Consider the following 11031-nt stretch of genomic DNA (forward strand, 5'->3'; position numbering starts at 1 on the left):
CGCAACCATGTGTGGTCCCTTGAGCCAGTTTAACCTAGACTAGGTACTACCAGCTCTTTGGCTGCGTTAGCGGGGGGGGGAAGCCACAACGTGGGATTCCGAGGAGCCGGGCAGGCTTTGCTGAACTCTGAGGACCTCTGTTCTACTACAGATTCAAGCTACTTTGTTTCTTCGGGGAGAGAGGGGGTTGTCATTTTTGAGGGTAAGGTATTCTGAACTGGGAAGAATTGACTTGTGTATATAGAGGCGGTGTACTGTGGTACTAGTAGTCGCGAATGTGTGCGTTGGCGGGTTTGGAATACGATGTTTGGTGAACACGAGGTCACGGGGGCGGTCTGCATGGGGTAAGATACTGCCTAGAGGTAATACTGTCCGGGTGTACATATACTATCGTCAAATGGCATGTGGTCTCTTGGGGGCCTGGGTTTAGAGGGATGTGATGATTCCCTTTCGATGCAAAGAAACTGTTTGATCGAGTGTGCAAGTTTAGAAGTACGTGTAAGTTGTCACCTTGCACCGGCGTCGCAGATCGAACGCCGCCGGATCACGAGAGACCGGACTCCATGAAAGATTTAGTGGTAGTATCGTAAAAAGGCACTTCCGCCTGTCAACTTTCTTAGCGCCGACGATGGTACGAAGCTGGTATAGCCGCTGTGGCTTTCTGTTGTCTTGCTTTGTTGTCTCGGCGCTTGGGATTCCAAGACAAGACGTATGTTACAGGTTGTCTTTGAGTTTCTTGTGAGTTTTTCGCAGCTGAATGATAGGGTGACGATGTATTATTACCAGGCACTGTGCAAGAAATAGTAGTATTGAGTGGTAATATGGGCATTGCGTGTTCTTTGTCTGTCCGTTTGTTTTACCGGGGAGGATGATCATGATGTGATGGCAGGGATGATGACGTCGGTTTCTACTCTCTGGATACTACTACAAGTACGTAGCTCTCATGGGCCTGAGCACCAGCAGAATCGTAGTAACAAAAATAGCAGCGCATCGGAACAACTGGATCGGGGAACCAATCGAGAGGCATTTTTCTTCTTTCCCTTTCGATGAGGTGGGCTCTTGTCCTTTTCCTCGCCTCTTTTCTTCCTTCTTCTACGGGCCCATTTGGTCCACCGGGCTGGGAAGATGGTGGGGCCGGTGACAGGCCGTTTGGGCCGAAAGACAGGCCCTCGAAGAAGCTGTCGATGTTCTGATGTGAGATATGCCACAGTTGGGCTTTGTTGTTGTGTGCAGGTAAAAGAAAAGAGGTTCGTCTAGTGCAGACCCCTTGTGGCTCGATTTAGAGGATGAAACTAAGACAATTTGTAGCACTGCATGGAAACTCGAATGCGGGAAATACACAGAAAAGAAAAAAGGAAAAAAGAGAAAGAAAAGTTAGCGGGTGGCGTGGCGTGGTTGTGGGGTGTGGTGTGGGTGACGGCCGAGTGGGTGTGCCCATCGTGTGCCTTGCTTTTTTCGGCATCTCGGCCAATGCTCAACCCCCATCACCCACGAAGCTCGTATCCCGATTGCATGCTGCAACGTCTCCGCAACTCCGCCATGGCTGACGTCTGTCTAGCTGACTGGCTGTCTGGGACTGGTCGGTGGTGGCTGGCTGGCTGTCCTGTGGCTGCAGCATCTTTTCAGGAGCCGCTCTGCTTTTGTTTTAAAGGTCCGTTCCCTCTCCCTCTTCTTCTCTTCCTGTACTTGAATAACCTCAAATCATCTCCAATCGCTGCTTGTTTCTTGGTCTGCGTTGCCGTGTTGGCTGTCTGACCTCGTCCCTTCGCTTGTATAAACGGAGCACTTATATATATCCAAGAAACCACTCGTTCCTTTCTTGGGCTACAACATCCTTCGTTCGCTTCTGGATAACGACGAAACACCCATACATACATAATCTATAGTAAGAGGGAAAACAGAACAAAAAAAAGATGCCCTCCTCATCCTCCACCCTCCTGGCCCTGGCCACGGCCATCTCGGCCGTCAACGCCGCCTACCAGGGCTTCAACTACGGCTCAACCTTTACAAACGGCCAGCCCAAGGCCCAGAGCGACTTCGAGGCCGAGTTCAAGACGGCCGCCGGCCTCGACGGCACCGACGGCGCCTTCACCTCGGCCCGCCTCTACACCATGATCCAGGCCGGCACCGCCAACACGCCCATCTCCGCCATCCCCGCCGCCCTCAGCACCAAGACGAGCCTGCTGCTCGGCCTCTGGGCGTCGGGAGGCGACGCCGCCTTCGCCAACGAGATGGCCGCCCTCAAGAGCACCATCAGCCAGTACTGCGACCAGTCGCTCGGCGACCTGGTGGCCGGCATCTCCGTCGGCAGCGAGGACCTCTACCGCATCACCCCGACGGGCATCGCCTCCAACGCCGGCGCCGGCGCCCAGCCGGCTACCCTTGTCAACTACATCGGCCAGGTCCGCGACGCCATCAAGGGCTCGTGCCTGGCCGACGCCCCCGTCGGCCACGTCGACACCTGGAACGCCTGGGTGCTCGACTCCAACAAGCCCGTCATCGACGCCGTCGACTGGCTCGGCATGGACACGTACCCCTACTACGAGAACACCAACACAAACTCCATCGCCAACGCCCAGTCGCTCTACCAGGCCGCCCTCACCAAGATCCAGAACGCGGGGCCCGGCAAGCCCGTCTGGGTCACCGAGACCGGCTGGCCCGTCAGCGGGCCCAAGTCGGGCCTCGCCGTCGCCTCCACGGCCAACGCCCGCGAGTACTGGCTGCAGGTCGGCTGCCCCAACTTCGGCAAGGTCAACGTCTGGTGGTACACGCTGCAGGATGCCGCGCCCGACGCGCCCAACCCTACCTTTGGCGTCATCGGCAGCGAGCTGACCGAGAAGCCGCTGTACGACCTCTCGTGCAAGGACGTCGACACCAAGCCTCAGGAGCCCTCGACGACGACTTCTGCTGCGGCGCCTAGCCAGACTTCTTCTTCTACCTCTGCTGCTGCTGCGTCAAGCACTGAGGAGGCTTCTACTACGATTACGGCCACCGAGCCTGGTGCTTCTGCTACCACCACTGTCGTCTCAGCGCCTCAGACGACCACCGTCGTCGAGTCTCAGACCAGCGCTGTCGAGACCCAGACTACCGTTTCCGAGCAGACCACGACCGCGGTGGCGCAGACGTCCGTCTCAGAGGTCTTCACCACTACCTTCCCCACGGCCTCCGCTCCCACCTCCGTCATCGTCATCGTCCCCACGACCTTGGCCTCTGCCCCGTTCCCCAGTGCCAACAGCACTTCTGCGGCGGGCGGCGGCGGCTCCCCCTCCGCCTCGGCCCCTGGCTCCGGCCCCAGCTCGCCTTCCACGAGTAACATCCCCGGAAGCAGCGGTAGCAAGCTGAGCTCTTTCGGGGCGGCGGCGGCTGCTATTGCCGTGGCTGCCATTGCTCTGTAAGAACATTAACAGATGATGTTGAATGAGTAATAAGGCTGCGAGGAGAGTGAGGTTTAGGCTTGTTATATCAAGTTGCTCTTTTATGACAGAACAGGGAAGACGGCATATAATGACAACTATAGGGACGATGATTCCCCTTATTATGAACTTTTGACGGAATTTTCTCGCACATCTACACAAAAGTACTTCAGTAGATTAGTAGTTTAGTTCTCTCGGGATGCCTTGTACGTCCTGTCTTGTGGGATGACTTTTGGACGACATAATGAAAAAGGCATTGGCATTTTATAGTATATGGGGGAAATATGGATTACATAGATGGATCAATGGACACACTCCTTATGCTTATAATCCAAGAATTACACTGATACTGTTCGCATGCCCAGTTAGACTAACAATACCTCATGTCACAATATGTTGAGCAGGCGCTTGGCTCCCCAGCCAGTATCACTACCATCCCCCAACCCCAGTTCCGCGGCAAAGTCACGGCATGCCGCCTGGAAGCCAGCTCTTTTCCAGCGGACCACGTCAAACCGTCCCTCTCGCACGTACTCGTCGTTCCCGGAAGATTGAGAGCGGATGATGCGGCGCAAGACCAAGCCGTACACACTCGTCAGCGACCCGGGCGCACCCACCTCGTCTTTGGTGGTGTAGTCGGCGAGGACGGGAAGCAAGTAGTACACATCATCCTCTTCGGCCTGCCCCGGCTGCTCCGTCTTGCAGCAGCAGTCCCAATAGACGCCGAAGCAGAGATTGGAATCATCGACCTCCTCCTCCTCGTCCGTAGTACTACTACTATCCCCAAAAGACGTCTCGCCGCGACGCAGTGGCCCTTGTGTCCTGGCAAGGTAGCCCCGGACCGTCAACACCGCGCCCCTTTTCACCTGGCCAAAGGGGTTGCCGGCGTCCACGGGCACAACCTCCACGTCCACGACGTCCAAGACCTTTTCCAGCTCGGGGAACTTGGGGAACCAGCTCTGCACGCTTCCAGAAGTCGACGCCCACGACCAGCTCGGCGCAATGTAATCACACTCCGGCCGCGGTTGAAGCTCCGCATGCATGGAGTTGATCCACCACAGCAGCTGGCCCGGCAGGTAGACTCGCCACAGCCCGGCCAGATAGTCGCTGCGGATGTGCCGGCGCATCTGCGACGCAACGGCCGAGAAGGCGATGAGCTTGTCGGTCCCGCGCGTGAGGTTGCGTCCGGAAAACTCCTCTACCAGGGCATCCCACAGCTCCAGAACCAGCGTATCCCCGTCCGTGCCGCTGCTGCCGTCTCCGTCCTCTCCCCGATCAGGAGCGTCGTCGTCGTCGTCGTCGTCGTCTCCTTCTTCTACCTGTCCTTGCAACCACATGCCGGCCTCTCGCAGCTCCGGCCCGGCGACCCGCTCCGGGATCCCAGAGGGGAACTGCTCGCTGGCCACCGTCTCGCGACACACGAACAGGACCTCGACGTCCCCAAAGATCAAGTTGCGCCTCGCGAGGACCTGCTCCTGAAACACCCACGCCCGCTGCAGAAGCGGCGCCGCATCCACGTGCCGCCGCCACCAGTGTCTCTCCAGCACGGCGCGCGAACCCGGCGAGGTCCCCCAGCCGGCCCAGGGGACGTGTACGTGCAGCGGTGCGAGCGCGGCTGCCGGGTCGCGGGTGGCGAAGCAGCCTCCGTTGCCGTCCGGCGCATGCGCGGCGGATATGTTGAAGCGCGCGTTGGAGTAGACGGAGGCCATGGTCGCCGACTCCGCGAGCCAGTCGGACGCGGAGTCCTGGATGATGCAGAGGCTGTCGATCCAGAGGTAGGTAACCTCCATGCGGCGCGCGATGGCGACGGCGTGCTGAAAGGTCTTGCTGAGCTTCTCAAGGGGGATCTCGCGCAGCAGGTAAGAGAGATTCGACGTCAGGAGCCGTAGCGGCATGTGCGAGCCCCAGCAGTGGCTCAGAGTCGCGTAGTCGGCGGGTGACGATGACACGAGCTCGCTGGCGAGGACGAGCTTGAGAGGCTGGCCGGGTGTTATCTCTATGACCCGGGTTGGGAGAGGCCCTGCTGGCCTGGCCGAGGAGCAAGCTGTATGGTGCTCGGTGCAGTCGGCCAGCCAGGTTCTGATGGTAGACCAGGTGGTATCCGAATCCGTCGAGGCTTCGATCACGCCCGTGTTCAAGCAATGATCGACGTCTGCAAAACGAGGCGTTAATGTTTCCATTCAAGAGTCTCACGAGGGACAGTCTGCGTCCTGCGTACCTTTGGCTGGCTGCAACTCCACGCAGGAGCTGACAGAAGGGGCTTCCTCTTCTTCTTCTTCGCCCTCGACGTGAGGAAGAGGAAGAAAAGCAGTACATCTCAACGACGCATGCATGAAGCGGTCGGAAAACCCCGTATACTCATACTTGGTCCTGCATTCGCCCTCCGCCCAGCTCCGCAACAAGTCCCGGTCGGTCGGGGAGAGGTACTGCACAAAGCGACGGCAGAGGGGACATCCGGCCCGCGCTGTTGTCTGCACCGACCCCGGTGCTTCGATGTGCCACACGCTCTGGAGGCCATTTTGCGTTTGGCTGTCGAGGAGAGAGATGCCTTTGGTAGGGGCGGTAGGGCTCAGGGCGGCCTGGCACTTCCAACAGATGTGACGATTCTCTCCTCCAGGGCTGGCCGGCCTTTCATCAGATTCCTCTGAAGGGGGTGTCGACGGCTTCGGCATGGTCTCACGGCGTCCGAGTTGTCTGTCTCAGCCTCGAATGCCATGGTGTGTATGTGATGTGGTGTTTGTAGAGAGGGACCCCGTGTCGAAGGAAGTCTGACCGATTCAACTGATTAATATTCAGACCATGGGGATGTGGGAGATGACCCCGCGCGCACATCAGACATTCAAGACGGAATCTGTCTGCTCCGGACGGCTTATATCCACGTCTACTCCTTGGACGATTCATTACATCTGCGGCCTGGTGGATCAACTGATTCATGGTCAATCATAGAGAGGAAGATGCTAATGAATGTGTGAATCAGCAAAGGTGTATGTTGAGAGAGATAACACAGTATATACATGTAAATAAACCGCCCTCAGACACAAAACTTCAGGCTTGACAAACCCCGGCGCCGACGCAGTCCCTGTACGCCGTATACAAGTACACGGCGAACGCTTGGCCCTCGGGCGATCCAGCAGTGTACTCGCTCCTATCATGCCAGTCGTACGGATTCACGGCCGGCGAGAATAGGCCGTTTGCGTCCTGCTTCGCGGCGAGGGTCCTCCTGTTCGCATCCGCCCAGGCGACATACGACTGCGGGAACATGGCCGGGTCGTTGACGGCCATCCGATACGCCACGGCGCTGAGGACCGCAGTCCCCGAGATCTCGCCAAACCAGCTCGCGTCGTCGAGGTAGTTGCGCAGCAGCCCGCCGTCCGCCGAGCCCGCCTGCATCGCGCCGTCGAGGATCTCCTTGATCCACCCCTTGAGCTGGGCGGCCTCGGCAGCCATCGAGGCCGAGGAGGCGCTCCATTTCTGCAGCGTGTGGAGGACGCGTACCATGCCGTAGCCCGCCCAGCCGTTGCCCGTCGACCAGAGGCCCGTGTCTTGGGACTGGGGGCCGATGATGTGCTGCCAGCTGAGGCCGTTGCCGCTCTTGAGGATCTCGCGCTGGAGGCCGCATTGCTGGACCGTGGTGGCCATTAAGGAGGTGCTGTTCTGCTCAACGGCGAGATAGGCCACTTGATGATGATGACTGTGTCAGTTATACCCCCTTGTACATATCGACGCATAATACAGGGATTGGAAAAGAGAAGAGAACGTACAAAACGGAAACGACATGGCCATGTTGTCCGCCCACAGCTCAGCAACATCCGGCCGATGCGAAATGGCGCCGTTGCTGAACCTCGGCGCAACATTGAGCAGAAAGTCGGCCTCTCGCTCCGCCGCCCCGATGTAGACGTCGTCCGACTGCCCCAGCAGCACCGCCGAGACGCCCAGCGACGCCGGATCGCCCACCGCGGTGTCGTTGACGAGCGTCTGCGAGTCGCGGTTGATGAACTGCTTCGCGTAGGCGAGGGCCGTCGTGCTGGGGTCGGCTGAGGGGATCTTGCCGTCGGGGAAGGGGTCCGGGCCGAAGACGGAGAGCTCCGGGTTGTGCAGCTCGAGGAGGGCTTCGGCGGCGGTGCCCCATTCCCACGAGTGGGAGGCCTTGTCGACCATTACTTGGGCGGCGGCGTAGGCGTCGAAGCCGGCGTCGACATCGTTGGCGGCTGCGGTGGTGGCCTTGGGGAGGGCGAAGAGGAGGAGTGAGGCGAGGCCTGCTGAGTTGAGGGATGGCATCTTGGCTGAGGCCTTATAATAGTACCTTGTTGTTGTCTTTCAGGAAGACTTCTTGGTGAGTGGGCGAAGCAATTACTTTTATAATTGCATCGATTGCTACCTAGGCTCCATGCTATATTCGAAGCGGAAGTTGGTTGGTTTACACAAAAGATTTGGCTGGAAATGGAAGGTATCGCCAGTTATGGAGGTCGTCAGCTGAGGTGGTATTTTTCATCGTCAGACCGCATATGGAGCGCAGGTTAACCGTAGCCAGGGGGCAAGTAGGTAAGGTAGCTGCCATATTAGGTACATGTAGGTAGTTGTCTAAATATAAGCATGGACGAAATGGTTATTCTTGGATCTCCTCTGCCTTCGGTCAATAAGGGGCGATGCAACTTGAGAACCTTGTATTCGCACAAACGAAGAATCTCACAAACACACGTTGGTGGTTGAGATGGAGTGCGACCGTCTCTGTCTCTAAAGAAAGCCTAAGCGTACAAACTGTAGAGTTTGATCTCCTTCAATGAGATGGACACATCGTTTGATTGCATCGTCCTACTACGTATTTCATCGTGATGATGCTTGTCAGAGAGCAGGATGGGAGTGAATCAGACGTCAAGGTATGCTCAGCATAAGAGGATGATCGCGCCACACCTCTCAAGCAGTTCCTATGACTCGTCTTTATAAAAAGCACACGGATTGCAACAAAGGCGATCGGTAACCATCTATTCAATGGCTCGTCGCTTCGAGATACATGAGCCATTGCCGAGAGATACTAGTAGCGGCCGTGGTAGAGATGCGGCGCCGCCATCGTGGTAGTGCCAGGTACGGGGCATGAGTTAGTACGTCACGAGTTCAAACAGCATACCTAGTATTCGTTGCCCCGTGCCAAAGAACCATTTCAGACGATGTCCCCTCATGCTGATGAGGTTGGCCAACATGTTCATCTCATCATCGAGGTTGAGAGTTTACCTAAGCCGAGCTCGGATCCGCCAGTCGGGGCCTCTCCATGTCCCGAGCGTTGCTTTCCTTCCGTCCCAGGTACAGGTAGTAGTAGTAATCGACTTCCTCGGGTGCCATTGCTGTTGCAGGTCCAGGACGAACCTTGTATACAAGATGCCTCATCAATTGCGCCCAGCTTCGATGTGCAACAACGGCCAAACGCCTTCCCATCAAGCTGCCCTTGTTACCCAAACATGCCCAAAGAGGCAAAAGGCAAAAAGTGGGCTCGGACATGGACAGTCGTATTCGTGTCTTTCCGCCCTGATTCGGCCATCCATCGCTCGACACTAGCAAATCATCGTCATCTTTCCATCGCACCTCTACCGTATCAACGAGCCAAGTGACGAGCTCCAATCGTCAACCTGCTCCCGCAATGGCTCGACGCAGCAGCACCTTCACGGCTCTAGCTGCATCATGCTTCTTCCTACTAGCAGCTTGTGCTGCCGCGTCGCAGGTCAAGACCACTGCAGCAGCAGCAGCAGCCATTGAGTCTCTGAGCTTGGAAGAGCTCGACGACCAGCTCCAGGTATATCACAACAGACAGCTCCAACCACAACCCTTCCACATCACACGCAGCTAACTCAAACTCCTATGCAGACATGCCCCGTCGTCCAGCAGCTCAACGCCGCCAAGCGCGCCCACTTCGAATCATCCCCCTCCTCCCTCACGACCACCCTCTTCTCCGTGCTCTTCCCCGGCTCCCCCGCCGTCAACGCCCTCCTCGCCACGCTCTACATCTCCGGCCCGCCCAACTTCCTCCTCGCCCTCGTCCCGACAGACATCGACCCGTCCTCGCTCTCCGTCATGGTCGCCTTCGCCGTCGGCGGCCTGCTCGGCGACACCCTCTTCCACCTGCTGCCCGAGATCTTTGTCGGCGAGGACGAGGCGGACAGGGCGCGCTTCGTGCTGGTTGAGCCGAATCGGAACCTCGTCCTCGGCTTGGCCATCCTGGTGGGCTTCATGACGTTTGTGGCCATGGACAAGGGGCTGAGGATTGCGACGGGCGGTGCCGGGCACGAGCATTCGCACGGGCATTCGCATCAAGAGCAGCACAAGGTGTCGACAGACGTCGGCATCTCCACCGGCGCGAGCACGCTCAAGAACGAAGCCAAGTCGCGAAAAGCAAACAAGAGCGCCAAGAAGAACCCTGTCGACGAGCAATCGCAGCTCAAGGAGATTAACCCCAGCGTAAAGCTCGGGGGCTACCTCAACTTGATGTAAGTTCCCTCCACAGGCACCCAGGCACACACACGCGCGCGCCTCATTTCATACACAAAACAAAAAGCTCGACTAACATATTTCTGTGTCAACCCCCCAGCGCCGACTTCACCCACAACATCACCGACGGCCTCGCCATGTCCGCCAGCTTCTACGCCTCGCCCACCATCGGCGCAACCACCACCGTCGCCGTCTTCTTCCACGAGATCCCCCACGAGGTCGGCGACTTTGCCCTCCTCGTCCAGTCCGGCTTCTCCAAGCGCGCCGCCATGGCCTCCCAGTTCGTCACCGCCATCGGCGCCTTCATGGGCACCCTCATTGGCATCGCCGTGCAGGAGTTTGGGTCTGGTGGTGCTCATGGTGATGATGGTGGAGCCATGGCCAGGAACGCCGGGCTTTGGGGCACGAGTCTTGTACGTTTTTCATCCCACAACTTCCCTTCTCCCTACATACCTCTTGGGGATTCCCAAATGGGCTTCTTTGCTGACTTGTGAGTTCGTTGTTGTTGTTGTTCAAGACCTGGGGCGACATGTTGCTGCCTTTTACGGCGGGAACCTTTCTCTACGTCGGCACCGTCGCCGTCATCCCGGAGCTGCTCGAGACGGGCCCCAACAAGATGCTCGAGCTGCGCAAGACGCTGACCCAGTTCACCGCCGTGGCCGTCGGCGCTGGCATCATGCTGTACATATCATGGCACGAGTGAAAGAGGGGCGCTCAGATGGCTAGGTAGGCAGGGAAGGAAGATAGAAATTGGTGTCAGGATAGTGGAAACCCATCGAGATTTTTCGCCCTTGTAGTGCTACATAGACCACCGAGCGAAACCAGAGCCTACCCGGTATGAGCTCTTGAATAGCAACGTAAACGTTCTCTCAAGTCATGGATAGGCTCAGATGACATCAATGACAACGCAGAATAATTGTGCATCATAACATATTCGTCAAACGTAATACTACTCAAACCAAAACGTTGTAGGTCCCTCCTCATCCTCCCTCCGGTCCCGTATGCCAGCCAACAAGAGGGGAATCAAAAACAGACCAAACCAACCCATCTATCAACCAAACACAGAGATGCCTAGTCCATACCATGAGCGAAGAGAAGAAGAATAACATAACATCGGTATCTTAGGGGGGTTAAGGGGGAAAAA

At 57.3% G+C, this 11031-nt stretch overlaps 4 protein-coding genes across 4 annotated transcripts; 2 read left to right on the plus strand and 2 right to left on the minus strand.

Annotated features, from left to right (window-relative positions):
* Window positions 1-1943: 1943 nt before the first annotated feature.
* BBK36DRAFT_1096568 (glycoside hydrolase family 17 protein) lies at window positions 1944-3395 on the plus strand (the record flags this gene model as incomplete). Its single annotated transcript, XM_024889092.1, has 2 exons — window positions 1944-2867; window positions 3063-3395. Coding segments are annotated over 2 exons (1257 nt in total), but the record flags the coding sequence as incomplete, so codon positions are not given.
* A 992-nt stretch (window positions 3396-4387) lies between these two features.
* BBK36DRAFT_1125415 (HET-domain-containing protein) lies at window positions 4388-5590 on the minus strand (the record flags this gene model as incomplete). Its single annotated transcript, XM_024891282.1, has 2 exons — window positions 4388-4627; window positions 4778-5590. Coding segments are annotated over 2 exons (1053 nt in total), but the record flags the coding sequence as incomplete, so codon positions are not given.
* An 865-nt stretch (window positions 5591-6455) lies between these two features.
* On the minus strand, window positions 6456-7568 carry BBK36DRAFT_1125177 (hypothetical protein; the record flags this gene model as incomplete). Its single annotated transcript, XM_024891251.1, has 2 exons — window positions 6456-7087; window positions 7172-7568. 2 exons carry the CDS (start codon window positions 7566-7568, stop codon window positions 6456-6458), a joined length of 1029 nt encoding a protein of 342 aa, XP_024747270.1.
* A 1692-nt stretch (window positions 7569-9260) lies between these two features.
* BBK36DRAFT_58599 (Zinc/iron permease) lies at window positions 9261-10590 on the plus strand (the record flags this gene model as incomplete). Its single annotated transcript, XM_024898311.1, has 3 exons — window positions 9261-9886; window positions 9988-10300; window positions 10405-10590. 3 exons carry the CDS (start codon window positions 9261-9263, stop codon window positions 10588-10590), a joined length of 1125 nt encoding a protein of 374 aa, XP_024747271.1.
* Window positions 10591-11031: the final 441 nt, after the last annotated feature.

The sequence above is a fragment of the Trichoderma citrinoviride genome (assembly GCF_003025115.1).
Source record: "Trichoderma citrinoviride strain TUCIM 6016 unplaced genomic scaffold BBK36scaffold_12, whole genome shotgun sequence".
In the NCBI taxonomy this organism is placed as follows: domain Eukaryota; kingdom Fungi; phylum Ascomycota; class Sordariomycetes; order Hypocreales; family Hypocreaceae; genus Trichoderma; species Trichoderma citrinoviride.